This window comes from Echinops telfairi, unplaced genomic scaffold (genome assembly GCF_000313985.2).
Source record: "Echinops telfairi isolate 266 unplaced genomic scaffold, ASM31398v2 ScPeMD7_7400;HRSCAF=8409, whole genome shotgun sequence".
Taxonomy (NCBI): Eukaryota; Metazoa; Chordata; class Mammalia; order Afrosoricida; family Tenrecidae; genus Echinops; species Echinops telfairi.
Window position 1 is genome coordinate 36,450,269 of NW_022111300.1, and position 14,705 is coordinate 36,464,973.

Genomic DNA, 14,705 nt, shown 5'->3' on the forward strand with positions numbered 1-14,705 from the left:
CCCACAGGTTGTGAACTGCTAATTAACTCTTCTGAACTTTATCCTGGGGTCACAGTGGCCCTTTGGTCTTAAATGGTGGATGATTCTACGAAAAGGCCAGTTAAAGGGTGACTACGTGCTAATCTTAGGGGTCCCACCTGTCTCATCTGACCAGTATGATCGGTCTCTTTGATGACTTTGAGTTCTGTTCCACATTTTTCTCCTCCTCTATCCAGGACTTCTAAGTGACCCATTTCAGAGCAATCGGTGGTGGTAGCTGGGCACCATCTGGCTCTCCTGGTCTCAGGGTTGTGGAGACAGACGGATGGTTTGGGTTCTTTAGTCCACTGGACTAGTTGTTTCCACGTGTCTTTAGACTTTCATCACTTTTCTTCCCTTGGGACGGGGAGAGACCAATGGATGCACCTTGGATGGCTGTCCACGAGCTTCTAAGAGCTAGGGTGGGAGGGATTCTGAGGTCAGCTGGGAGGACTGGAGGCTGTGGTTGGAGTGGGACACTCGAGTTTAAGATCCAAAGGCAGTGCCATTTCTAGCGAGCCACGGCGCGGTTCAAGATGGACCTGAGGGAGTGGCAGATAAGGAGTAAAGAAAAAGTCCCTGGTGCCGACGGAGGAACACTCAACAAAGACCTGAGAGGGCATTGACCAGTTGGGCACTAAACTTTCCAACAACGAATACCTGATTTAATGGTGGGAAAAGGTTCATGGAGGAAAGCGCATGGGCGGGAAGCTGGTAGCTCGGACAGCTGGTCGGACTGATTAGCACGAACCTCAAAATTCCTCGGGAGTCTGTATGGGGGCGGGGGAGAGCTGGTCTGGCTGCAGCCACCACCAGACTTGAGACCCACAAGTGGCAGGAGAGGAGAAGGCTGCGGCATGGCGTGCAGTAGGTCAGTGCAGGTCCGGGGCTGACTGGGCGCCCGTGACATGGTGAGGGATGAGGGGCAGTCACAGCTGTACCACCTGTCCTGGCTCTCCTCATCTTTCCAACCCCATCCCTGATGCTTAGTATTGGTTTATAGTCACTGCAGGAGAATTTGGAAAGGGGACTATTAGTCACTTAAAAAAACAAAACAACACGGGCACACACATAACCAGAACGGAGTGACCGGAGGAGTAGTGGCGTTAGCAGGTTTCGGCAGGACTGATCAAGAGTCAGGCAACGCTCTGTTGTGGGGAGCTGGCCTGACCCCCTCCTGACAGCCAAACATGTTTCATAGACTCGAGGTGGAGAATCACGGGACCAGTGGGAATGGGGGTTGGGAAGGGGAAGGAGGGTTGGGCAGATCAGCAGGGAGAGTGGGAGAAGGGCCCTGAAATCCAGGCACCACTTTGGTGTACTGGTCTATAATCAGCCAATTTTCCCTTAAAAAACTACGAGCCTCAGATGAAGAGGAATGTGCCTTATGGAAACGGCATTTCCACAAGTCCACGTGAAGAGTTAAAACACAGGATGGGAACCGCCCTGCTGCATCGGGGAATCATCCAATGGGCCATCCCCGCAAACAGCAAGTGCAGCTTCCAGGCTCTGCTCCTTGGACACTTGTCTCAGAAGGAAATCCGAAAGCTCAACATACCAATTAGACTAGCTTTCTGAATATTATGGGGGAAAAACCACGCAAGTAACGACGGGAAAGAAATAGTCAAGGCAACGTTTATTAGGTATCTCCCAGCAATCGTACTACCTAAGGCATCTGTGGTGGCGCTTTGGCAAGGGTAGCACTTCTTTTAAGGCCTAGATTGGGCTTCAGGTCAAAATTATGTCATCCCTGACAGGGGCAATCTGGAGAGAATGTCTGCCTGGCCAGGGGTTGGGGGCTCTTAGGGATGACAACAGCTCAGGGTCAGACTCGGCAGGGCCCCGGGGCCCGGCCATAGCCCGACAGGCGGCCAGCCGGCAGAGCAGCTGCAGAAAGCGGGGCTGCAGCCACTCCTGGTCCTCCTCAAGCCGTGTTCTCAATGATGACCGCAATGCCCTGGCCACCGCCGATGCACGCCGACCCCACCGCGTATTTCCCACCGCGACGCCTAGGGAGGAGAGCAGTGGTTAACCCTACGCAGGTGGAGGACACGTGGAGGGAGGGGGTCGTGCACAGAAAAGATAAAAGGCCGCCTTGGCGTCCGTCCCTCAGTGCCACAGCTGCCCGAGCGCTGCCCGCATCCTCCACACGGCATACGCTCACAGGAGGAGAGACAGTTCAGAAAACTGGATCTGTACGTGTATTTCTAAGCGACAACAAAAACCAGTAAGGGACTGAAAGAGGGGACCTGAGAAGGGGACTGAGGCCCGGGGAATGGACACATGCTCCCCAGGGGCGGGTGCCCAGGGGCTGCACGGGGAGCGGAGCAAACACGAGGAAGCGTGCGTGCGTGGCCAGGGGCACAACCATCTGTAAAGCCGGCAGACACATGGTGCCCACCTCGCCGTGCAGCAGCCCACGAGGGGGAGACGGGGAGATGCTGCAGGGCATGGGGGCACGCTATGCCCTCCGGAGAGCGATAGCGCATCTGAAACCCTGTACCTTAATTCGTGAACCAGGTGCGAGATGATTCTGGACCCCGATCCTCCCAGCGGGTGACCCAGAGCAATGGCTCCTCCGTTCACGTTGCTTTTGCTCGGGTCCAGACCCAGACTTTTCTCAACGGCCAAGTACTGCGGGGCAAAAGCTTCATTCACCTGGCAGACAAAACGGTGATGCAAACACGGATTAGAATCCTGGCTCCGAAACAGAATCTCACCCAAGACTTGGCCTGCCCTATGGAAAGCCAAGGGGCGGTAGTGGTGCGGTGAGATGAGCGTTAGGTTGTTAACTTTGGGGCTGGGGGTTCAAACCCACAGGCAGAGAGATGTACTCCGCTCTCCTGGAGACTTCATCCCAGAAACCCTGTGCAGGGTCACTGCGGGTCAGGGTGGACTCAATGGCAGTGGGTCTGGTGTGGTGTTTGGGGATTAATGGCCAATTTTAATAATAGCAACTTGGCGGCGTCTTTCTTTTTAAATTGCCAGGAAGGCTATTTAATTGTCATCATTCTGTGCACAGCTAGCAGGTTTAAGGGGCATATTTATTAAATGATGCTCTGAAGCAAACGCATCTCTGAAAGCAGAGGATCCCAGACTTATCGAACCTTCAGGGGAAAAGCCTAGCACTTCCTTGGCAATTAAAAACGTCTCAACACATGGAACCCAGAACAGATAACCCTCAGGAATAACAATGGGAATGCTGATGCCCTGAGGGCAGGGGAGGGAGGGTGGACAGACCCCCAGACTCTCTGCCATGGGGTAGATGCTGGGGGAGAAGAGGGGAATAAGGGAGAACTGATGGCAATTATCAACGTGTAACACCCCCGTCCTCTGCTGAAACACGTGTGAAGGGAGACAGCGGACAGGGTAAGACAGGAACATGACAATACATTATAATTTATCAAGGGTTCACCAGGGTGGGAGGATGAGGGAGGGAGGGGGGAAAAAGAGGAGCTGATACCAAGGGCTCAGGTAGAAAGAAAATGTCTAGAAAATCATGATGGTAGCATATGTTCAAATGTGCTTGATACAATTGATGGATGGAAGAGCCCCCCCACCAATAAAATTATTTATTTAAAAAAATTTAAAAAGAACAACTTTTGTACTACAGCTCATAATCCAAAGCCCGTCTGAATCATTGCAGAGTCCCCAGGGGGCAGTGTTGCCGCACTTTGGGAAACACTGGAGTGAAGAAATGCTCTCTTGTCTGCTTGGACACTCCCCAGCGGCAGGGGGCTACTGCCGACTCTCCATAGGGTTTGGAGTTCGGTATCTCTTGTGTCTATTAGCTGTGTGCGAGCCTGTGCGTGTTACTTAAACTCTCTGACACCCAGTCTGGTGGATTCACCTGGCCCAAGCCAAGTGGCAGTCAATGGAAACTACTATTCTTCTGACTTATTCTTAGCAGTCCCATTCCCAAACACAGTGGTAGACGAGAAAGGAGAAGTCTTCAGCATTGGATACGTCAAGTGTATGGTTACGGTGTTGACCCGCAGCACAACTGGAAAGAAGCACACGGTTGTAGACCTAGCAAGCCTGGCTAGGACAGTGACTCTCCTTGAGATTTTCCTCATGTTTTGAGATTTCCTGTCACCTGCACTCAGGAATTGTATAGATGAGAAAATGGATGCTAAGGAAGATAACTCTTCAAGACACCACCACTATGCCCTGGAGAGGTTATGCGTGTGGTACGAGGCGTCCGGTGGTGGCACGGATTACACTGGGCTGCAAGGTCAGGTGAAGGCGGGGACTGTCCACTCCCACAGGGAGTTCCTGTCTCAGAAATGCACGGGGCCGCTGAGCTGGCATCCACTCGATGGCAGTGAGTTGGTTTGAGGTGGTATAAAGAAGAGCTTGGTAGAAGTGGCATATTTCACGCAAAAATGAGTTTTAAGTGGGCAGCCGTCTGAAGTCAGAAATGTAGTGGTATCTTATTCGCAGGCATCTGTGAGGCGCCCTGGTGGCACAGGGTTCCGTGTTGGGCTGTGGTCCACGATGGTGGGGGACTGCGTGCTGGGTGCTGGCAGAGCAGGTGGCCCGTGCCTAGAGGACGTTTAAACCGAGAGGTTTGCCTCGTCACCTCGGCGATGGTGCATGCGCAGCACCATGTGCTCCACTAGCCAGTGTCTCCAGACGCTCCCGCAGCGAGCGTGCGCTCAGGGGAAAGCCACCGGAGAAGCCGTTCCTGCGTCTTTTCTGTCATTCTGCTACATACCCGACATGGTGGTTCTAACACTAAAGTAAACTTTAAAAATCACCCTACACTAAACTTCTGTTCCAGTGTAGCAGATTACGTTAAGTCCGTGGCAAATGACGCCCCAGCGACAGGGCTCAAGTCCCAGGGAAGTCCCGGGAGCCCTCAGCTTGGGGGAGGGGAAAGGAACTGTCTAGACTTGGCACTGGATGGCGACTTTCCATGAGGTGGATTCTTTGACTTACATCCTCCACTTCCATCTGTGAGTAGATGACAGCTCCCTGTTTCTCACCTACCTCATACAACGTCCATCTCGTGTCCCTAGAGTCCCGGAAGGTCCTCCTGAGGAAGGACACCTGTGCATGGTCCCTGCAGTCCAGGAATTTGTAACGTCACAGGAGGAGCAAGGCTGCCAGATGGTTCACAAATGAATGAAGCACTTCAACCAGGCAGGGGAAGGGGCAACACAGGGCGTGTCGTGAAGGTGATACTCAATTGGCCCCGTTAATAGAAGACTCCACTGAAAACAACAGACAGAATCCCAAGCTCCCTGCCACTGAGTCCATGCTGAGTCACAGCGGCCCTACAGGACAGGGGAGAACTACTCCTCTGAGCTTCCAAGATTGTCCCAAGGAACAGAAAGCCTAGTCTTTCTCCCAGAGAGCGGCTGGTGGTTTCCAACTGGAGCCCTGTGGTAGTTACCTAATCTGGTGTCAATTTGGGACTTGAGAGGATTAAGAGTGAAGGGGTGGAGTCTAGTCTGTCAATCAGATCACAGCCAATGAGGCCTCTGTGTGGGCCTGGCCTTCTCCTGAGAATTCTGGGAACTCCTGTATTTCCTCCTTGGGGGGGAGGACAGGTTCTCTCTCGGTTCACTCCCTGTGAGACATCCCTGAGGAGAAGCCACATGGACCTACCCTGATGCAGCCCTGGGTGCTGGAGCAGCCGTGTGGAGACCCCTGCCAGCGCTGAGATGCTTATAATGCCACTGGATCCAAAGACTTTCTACCCACTGGCCTGTGATCGCTCTGCATTCGGTGTCACTGCATGTGCTTAATGAGTCTGAAGAGGGCTTCATAGATTGGTATCGGACAAATGGGCTAATATCAGACTTATGGACATGATCTGGACTGGGCTGGGATGTTTTCTCAATGTTCAATTCCTCTTGTATATAAAACTTTTTAAGACATATGCGTGTTTATGAATTTGCTTCTCTCGTCTACCCAGACTAACACAAGCCCAATGTTATGCATGAGCCCAATGTTATGCACGACACCACCAGGCCTCCTGCTACGCCGCTAACTGGAGAAGAGTTACAAGACACCTGGAGTCACTGATGCTACAGACGGAGGGGCTACTCAGGACGTCGGGAACCCATACATAAACCAGAGAGAACACTTACTTCCACCAAGTCCATGTCCTTCAGACTCAGTCCTGTTCGCTTTAGTGCCCCGCTGATAGCAGGAACAGGGCCTGTGTGAGAGGAAAAATCAATCTCATCTTTTATTCATTTGCGTCTCGAGATTCTCCTTGACTGTGGAGGAAATGATGACAGTTATCAGCCACCACACATCTCGCTGCCTTGATGGCACCCACACGATGCACCGCGAGAGCCGTGAGAAACAACAAAGGAGACCCGGATGCAAAGCTCGCTAACTCTGGGCCGTGGGGAGACTTCTGAGGAGAGTTCTCTCGCAGCATCGCCGTCAGCCAGGAGTCCGCTGCAGGCTCTGGCAGACGCCTGCGGTTCATGCTTGACGGCCAGTGAAAGGCCCACTGAGCGCCTCCCTCGGACCACTGCCACGCGCTCCTGCCCCCAGGGCAGAGTGAGTGACTGCGGCCACGCGCTGCCTTCCCAGGCCGTGTGGACACCAGGCATGGGACTCAGCACCATCACCACTTAGGCACAGCACGGAGGGCGCCTGGAGATGCTTAGCGAAAGGTGTCTCCCGCCCACACCCACTGAACCAAGAGACAGAGACACTGATGATGTCAGCCGTGGCTGTGCTGAAGAAGAGCATTTCTGAAATACACCGTAGTTCTTAGATCTCCCATGATCACCAAGAATTGTTTGAAACGGCTCAATTCCGCCCGACCCCAGAGGTGAGGAAATCTTACTAGAGTAAGACGACTTTTCTACCTGTCTGATGCCAGAGAATAGAAGTGCGCTAAATGTCTCGGTAGGGAAATATGTGGGACTTCCATGGAATTCAAGTAGTCAAGGCACTCTGAAAAATTTCCCAAATACACATAAACATAAAATGGCAAGTCAGTCTTCATAGGAAAGGCACGAAATCGTGTCGATGTAAAAGTTAATTTTGTCACCACTGTCCAAATGCTGTCCGCTTACTGGTGAGGGTGAGGGCCACTCGCAACCACTCTCCAGGGGGGGCACCAGCTCTGTGGCAGCTACTTGCTTAAAGCGGTCAGCTTCCGACACCCCCCCACCCACCTCGGAGGCACAAGCTGAGCGGGACAGTCCACCACAAGGAGGACCCCGCGGTCAGCCACATGCTGGGTGACATTGCTGCCAGCGTGAAAAGCGGAGGGCGTGGCAATCCGCTGCGTGGAAAGGACAGCAGAGTCCCCAGTCTGCTACAAACCCAGGACGCCCGCTTCCACACGCTCTTGCTGACGCAGAATCAAAAGGCCACTGCTGGGTGTTTATAGGGCTGTTCCCGGCCCCTTGGCTATTCACCGGGACCCAGGAAGGGTTAGCCCTCTTGGTTGGGAAAATAAACCTGTCATTCTCTCGTGGGGCCTGCCACCAAAAGCTGTCAGGGGGGCCTGGGGGCCGGCACCACTGTGGGTGTGAACCTTCTTATCAGAAGAAACTCTCTTGAATGGGTGTCTTTTTGAGTGAGCAGTAGACTCCTTCCTACGAAGGACGGCCAACATCAGGTAAAGCCAGAGACGCTGCAGCTGGAGACACTCGGAGCCCCACCCCCAGTCCCGGCCAGCAGAGGTCCCGGGGGGCTGCCTGTCCACAGGGAACTGCTCTTTGTCCCTGTGCCACCAGGACTCATCCTTTCTCCCTGTGCCCAGATGAGACGACAGCTCCCAAACCCCATGGGGCAGCTCTCTGTCACCCGGGGCCGCCAGGAGTGGAAATCGGCTCCTAGCACCTACCTCACAGTCCAAGATGGCAAGCCAGCCGGCAGCAATCTTTCTGAAGAGCCCCGGGCAGAGAGGAGGTCTCTGAAGGGGCTGGCTGCACAGGGGGCTGACTGTTAATGGCATCACAACCCCCGGTACAAATCTCTGCAGCCTCACTTCCTTCTCCACAATGAAACCACACCGCGGGTGCTATGGGCAGACGAAACCACATGCTGGGCGGTGGGGGAGGGGGGGCTGCCCTCTCCACACCATTTCAGCCCACCACATATGGTGATAGGAGTTTCTGCTGCCTCGGTTTTCCTCGTGTGCCGGCACAGGTCTGAGTGTGTTAGACCGTTCATCCAAACGGACTGCGTGAATGTTGGAGGATCCACCTCCTTTTCTCCCAAGCGATGCTGCTGTAGCCATCTGAGCTCCCACCAGCAGGTACCTCCAGACGCAGAACAAGCTTGCGTCACCATCCACTTACCAATGCCCATGATCGCGGGGTCGCAGCCAGACACAAAGTAGCCCACGACTCTGGCCAGCGGTGTGAAGCTGTGTTTCTTCACGGCGTCTTCGCTGGCGATGACGACCGCTCCAGCGCCATCAGACACCCCCTGGGAATCAAAGACAGTGAAGCAACCAGCAGGGGCAGGGACCGGGCCGCGAAGCAAGGTCGGAGCGGCCGGAGCCGAGCTGGGGACGAGGGTGACACAAAGGGAGTAGTGGCATCATCCCAGTGGGACTTGGGTGGAAGAAAGAGCCTGTTCCAGGCACAAAGGACCTCCAGGAACGTGGGAAAGGAAAAGCTTCCGCCCAGATGTGGGGAACGTACGACAGTTGTTTAAAGGAAATTCCAGACATCGAGTCAATTCTGACTCACAGTGACCCTCCAGGACAGAGCAGAACTGCCCCTCAGGGTTCCCGAGGCTGCAAATCTTCATAGAAGCCCACTGCCCCTCACTCTCCCCAGCCCGGCTGGTGGGTTCCAACCACCCAGCGCTCAGTTCGCAGCTAAGCACCGAACCACCGTGTCGCGAGGGCTCACGGAGCTGTTCACATGAGCAAAATAAAAAACAAATAACCCCAAGCCAAATTAAAGATCAGCTAGATTTCCTTGCAACATTCTGGAGGCTAGAACTAAGCAGCACATTTGAAAAGGGCCTCTAGTTAAACTATTGCTCGGCTTTGGAGCACAAAAATTCAAATTAATACAAGTCTGAACACTGCTGCTAAACCACACCAAACGAAACAAGCACCTGGTTGCCACCCAGCCCACCCGGGGTCAGCCCGGTGGGTCGGGGGTTCTCAAAGCCTAGTCTTCTCCGCAGGCACAGCGCCAGGCCATTCTTCCAAGAGGCCTCCGCAGGAACGGGGACCTCCCATCTTTCGATAGCAGCGGAGTGGGATCGCCATTGATCCTACCCAGCACTCCTACGTCGATGACACAAACTCATGGTCACTGAGGCCGTGCTGATGCCCAGGGCAGGGTAGAACGGGCCCTGTGGGTTTCCGAGACAGTAACTCTTTATGGGTGCAGAAAGCCATCCTTCTATGGAGCAGCTGGTGGTTTCGCTGAGCTGGCAGTTATCAGCCCAACTTGTAACCAGGGCTCCAGGAGCACTATACTCGTTTTAGCTAAATAACCAAACGCGAGCACCCTAAGTACGTAACAGAACCCTCATGCCGCTCTTGCCCTGAGCACATCCGGGAAGTGTTCAGCAGCCTCTGCGGTGACACCCACCGAGGCGTTTCCTGCCGTGACGGTCCCCTCCTTCTTGAAAACCGGAGGCAGTTTGCTCAGCTGTTCCAGGGTGGCCTGGGGCCGAGGGTGCTCGTCCACTTGCATGGTCTGTTTTCCCTTCTTCGTCTTCACCTCGATGGGCGCCATCTCCGCAGTGAAGCAGCCAGCATCGTTAGCTGAAACAGGAGAAACCGGGAAATGCCCACACGCCCACGGCTACCAAGCCCGATTCTGACTCGCAGTGACACCGCAGGGCATTTAGCAGAACTGGCCCTGGGTCTCAGAGGCTAGTGGTTTTGAATGGATGGCCTTTCGGTCGGCAGTCTAACTTGTACCACCCCACACCACCAGGGGTCTCTAGGACACGATGACAGTGCCCAATAGGTGGCCCACCCCTATATATTGATAGATGTATGGTCCACTAACCAGCTTTCCACCGCTGCTGGGATTGTAGGGCGTATCTGTCACATTGTTCTCTGCTTATTGAATGCTTGGCAGCAAGATTCTCTGCAGTAATTCCCATGGGGAGCTGGACGTGCTGGTCCGTTAATCCGGCCCACAAAGAATCTTCCATCTATGAAAACCATGAATAAAAGTGATTTGTTCAAGCCTAGGTTTGAAAGCAATGTCCGATAATTTCATAACTATTTAGGTGATTCACAGAGGTCCAATACACAAAAATAAAATTAGACTTTCTGTTAAGCATTTACTAGGAGCGACTACTATTCATATTTGATTCCATAACATTTTGTTTTTCTAAACAGCCAATGCCATCATAAATCGCATAGATTCTCATCTCTCGATAAATGCGGAGAGCCAGCAATGCTAACTGCACAGCCTTCTGAAAAGACATCTTAAAGGGAAACTGTTGTTAATCAACCGGTGCAAACTCCTGAACAGGTGTGCTAAACACGTAGAACTGGGGTGAGCATGCACAGATATGAAAGCCCTGTCTGCCTTGTGAGAAAATAAATCACGTGTGGTATTTCCCTTCTCACTGCTCTAGGGAATTCTAACGGGGCGCCACGGAATGTTTGACCTTTTGTGTTTGCCTGACTTCTCTCAAAACTCATCCGAAGTGTCGCAAGCACCCCACACGTCACAGAGTGTGCCAGGACTTCTCTAGAGCCCTGGCACACCCCTCTGTCTGGATGGGCCTGTTATGCTTTATCTAGTCCTCTGCTGACTGACATTTGTAGTCGTGCCACATCGGGGCTTTCCTGCCGCCCTGAGTGCTATCATCCAAGTCTCTAGTTTGTGTTCGGAGTGAGCACCGAGCATACCCAGGAGTGGAATGCTGGGCCACATGGTAGCTCTACCGTGTATACTCGAGTATAAGCGGAGTTCTTCAGCCCATTTTTATGCAGTTTCTGTGGTAAAATTAGGCGCTGATATTCGGGTCGGCTTATACTCGGGTATATACAGTATGTTCAATTTTTTGAGACCTCGCCGCACTGCTTTGCACAGAAGCTGCCTCATTTCACACACCCACCAGCAGTACGCAGGGTTCTGACTCGCCACCTCCTTACCACATATCCCGTCCCTCCAGGTTTGGTATATGATGGAGCCCTGGTAGCTGTGGGTTACGTGTTGGGCTGGTACCCCTAAGTTTGGTGATTCGCCAAAAGAAAGTTGAGGCTCTCTGATCCCTCACAGGGTCACCGTGAGTTGGCATCCACTCGAAGGCAGTGGGCTTGTTTATTTATGTTCCTCAGCCCAGTTAAGTGTGACTTGAGATCTCACTGTGGTTTAGATTTCCAACTCCCTAGTGATTAATAAAAAGGAGCCCTGGTGGCTTGGATGACCAGATAAAATAAAACAGGCTCGCTGCGAGGTCAGCCCACCAATCACTCCAGGGGAGACAAGTGAGCCTGTCTACTCCTGTTAAGAGTTAAAAGTTTCAGAAACTCTAACGGGGGAGTTCTTCTCCTGCCGGGTCATGAGTGGGAACTGACTGCTGGCAGCGCGTTTAGTCCATGAGTAAAGACTGAACCGCTCGTCCTGTCTGTCAGACGTGAGCACAGCTCCTCTGGAGCGCTGTCGTTTATCCATTTCTTAATAGGGCTGCCTTTTTGCGATTCGGTTGTAGTTTTGAGAATCTGGATATTCAACCCTTATCAGCTATACGGTTCCTATATATCTGATATTTTCTCCTGGACCGGAGGTGTTCTCTTCACTTGCTAATAAAGTTCTTTGATGCACAAATTCCCATGATTTTTTAATTCCATTTTCCCACGAACCTTTTGGAAGCCGCCCTCTCTTCCCTGGTTAAATTTATTCCTAGGACATTGATTTTTTTTCAAGATGGCACTAGAAATAGACTAGTTCATTTCCTTCTCAAATTTTTCACTGCTGATGCGTGAAAAAAACCAACTGATTTTGGTGTCTTGATCTTATACCCTGAAACTGTACTGAATTCATGTACAAGGTCTCCACTCGCTTTTGTGGCTTCTTTGGTATTTTCAATACATAGGCTGATGCTGTCAGCACATAGCTTTACTTCGTCCTTTCTGATCTGGATGCCTTTTATTAGTTTTCCTTCCCTAATCACCCTGCCGAGAGCTTCCAGCAGATCACTGAGCAGCAGTCATGGAAGCGCCATCGTTGTCTTGTCTGCGATCTTAGGAGAAAAGATTGAAGTCTTTCCCCATGGGGTGAGCTTCACTGAGCACCTCTCATGAAAATCCTTGATCATTCTGCAGAATTTCCCCATTGTTTCTACTATTTCTAGTGTGTTTTGGTAATGATAGGGTGTGGACACTTATGTCTCACTCGTGGTAATCTGCGGCTCTCCCCTTTGTGTTACCACTGTGGTGTGTTACAGTGAGTTCCTGTATGCCTGGGATAAGTCCTACTCGGTCTGAGGATGCTGTTGGGTTTGGTTTGTTGCTATTGTGTTGAGGAGTTCAGTAACCATAGTGACAGGAGGTATAGCTTGCAGTCTTCTTTCTTTGTGGTGTCTTTATCGGGCTTTGTAATTGGGGGAATGCTAGCCTCACAGAATGAAACAGGGAGTGTTTCCTACTCTTGTATTTTTGTGGCAGAATTCACCAGTAAAGCCACTGATCCTGGACTATTTTTTGAGGGATTCTCTCTGTCTCCCATGTCTATGACCATTTTTGCTAGTTACCATAATTCCACTACTAGAGGTATGGTGGGAAGTGGGAAACCAAGGAATGGGAAGAGAGTGTATGCGGGCAAATTCTTTATTCTCATAATTAAGAAGCCTGGGAGGCCAGGGTTCTGGGTGGAGGGAGACCTTCACACTTGTGAGTTAGAGGTGAGTTTCAATCATATTCTCGTAATTAAGATTAAACCCCACAATATCCTTCCATAATAGTGCTACCTTAAAGTGACCTCTTACAAGCACAGGGCTGATTGCTATCTGGCCGGCAGCTTTATCTATAGGAGCAGACATGTTGCTATTGTTCTCCCTGCTCAGTGGACAGTAACACCCCCCGCCCCCCTTACCTGTCCCCAGCACTGGTGTTAGATTACTCAGGGACCTCAGGGCTAAGGTAATGCCCACTTTGAACTCAAGGACCTCTAGGGTTAAAGTACTGCTCACTTTGTTACATATGTGGTTACCTGTAATTAAGGGGGATTGCATGCCCCGAGACTATAAAAGTTGATATAAGAAAACATTTTTTCTCCCGGACTTGGTTCCAGATACCACAGAGGAGATGAGCACCCCAGAACTTTTGTGTGCCTCTTAATTTCTTCCCCACAATTACAAAACCATCCCTTAGGACCCATCCAGATGTGGGCTGGATCCCACAGTGGAAGGAAATCTAAATGCAGATGAGTTAAGATACCAAAATGAATAACTGAATATGGTTTTGAAATAGTTAACATTTTGCGAATCATTTACATTTTGCCAATCTCCATGAACAAAAATGAGTTTAACAATTATTTCGCCACCCTCTAAACAGTGTTATTAAAATTACTGATATACTAGTAAGAGGAATCATTTTCTTGAAGTTTAAGGGACGAACCTTGAGATCAGATCCAAACTTGGTTCCAAAGCGTACGTTCCTGACGCAGTAGGGGGCCTGGCTCATGCTTTCTGTTCCTCCACACAGAACAACGTCAGCGTCTTTAACACCGATTTCCTATGAAAACACACAAAGCATCCAAACCACCTGTCACCCTGCCAGACCATGTTCCGTTCTCAGGATTTATAAAGGACAGCTCTAGTAACTCATCGTGCTGCTTTACCACATCGCGAAGGACAGTGATTTTACAGGAACTGTAAAGCAAATGTTAAAGGCTCCATTCTGAAAGCATATGGTGGTGGTGGTGGGTGGGGGCTTTATCACATTTTTGCATAGATAACAGGCCCCCACAATTATTTCATGGAGCTTTGGCAGCATCGAGAGTTATGCGTTGGGCTGCTAACCGAAAGGACAGGAGTTCAGAATTACTCAAAAACAAAAACAAAAAAAACCCCACAAACAAACAAAAACAACCCCAACACACTCACTGCCATTAAGTTGATTCCAACTCAATGCAAGGTTACAGCACAGGGTGAACCGCCCCTGTGAGTTTCTGAGGCTGTAACTGTTTACGGGAGTAGAAAGTCCCAACCTTCTCCCCAGTAGGTGGTTTCGAACCGCTGACTTGCAGTTAGCAGCACAACCTGTAACCACTATGCCACCAGGGCTCCTCTGAAACTATGAGTCACTCAATAAACGGCAGCCACAATTAGCCTTGACAAGAATATTTTCCTCCTTTGAATCTCTTTTTCTGTGGTCCCCTCACCCGGAAAGCTCCAATCATGACTTCTAACAAGTGTTACAAAATAACAAGCTACAATGTGATGTGGAATTAGGGCACTTTGTCTCATAATCATTACCATATTTTGAGGGAATCAAATAAAATACTGCCCTTACCTGACATCCATTTATAATGGACTGGAAACCGGAGCCACAGAGCCTGTTAATCGTGAGAGCCGGCACCTCTTTAGGGACTCCTACTCGCAAACCCACGTGCCTCGCCAAGTAGGCAGCATCTGAGGAGCTCTGGAACAAGGGAGAGAGAAAAAGAATATCGGCCACAAATCTTGAGATTAAGAAGCTAGGGCGTAATACATGGAAATTGTGGCAATTTGTCAAAAGTAATTCAGGAGGGGATACCCCCCAAAAAACC

The 14,705-nt window shown here is 51.1% G+C and overlaps 1 protein-coding gene across 1 annotated transcript in view; it reads right to left on the reverse strand.

Moving 5' to 3' along the window:
- Nucleotides 1–1,633: 1,633 nt before the first annotated feature.
- ACAA2 (acetyl-CoA acyltransferase 2) overlaps nt 1,634–14,705 on the reverse strand; it is a 22,443-nt gene continuing 9,371 nt past the window's right edge. Inside the window, exons 3-10 of the mRNA XM_004702982.2 lie at nt 14,450–14,578; nt 13,553–13,669; nt 9,984–10,131; nt 9,558–9,733; nt 8,301–8,430; nt 6,117–6,187; nt 2,522–2,676; nt 1,634–2,027 (exon numbers count right to left, since the gene is read on the reverse strand). Coding sequence (XP_004703039.1) covers nt 1,943–2,027; nt 2,522–2,676; nt 6,117–6,187; nt 8,301–8,430; nt 9,558–9,733; nt 9,984–10,131; nt 13,553–13,669; nt 14,450–14,578 — 1,011 coding nt within the window. The 3' untranslated portion in view covers nt 1,634–1,942. The remainder of the gene's footprint in view (nt 2,028–2,521; nt 2,677–6,116; nt 6,188–8,300; nt 8,431–9,557; nt 9,734–9,983; nt 10,132–13,552; nt 13,670–14,449; nt 14,579–14,705) is intronic.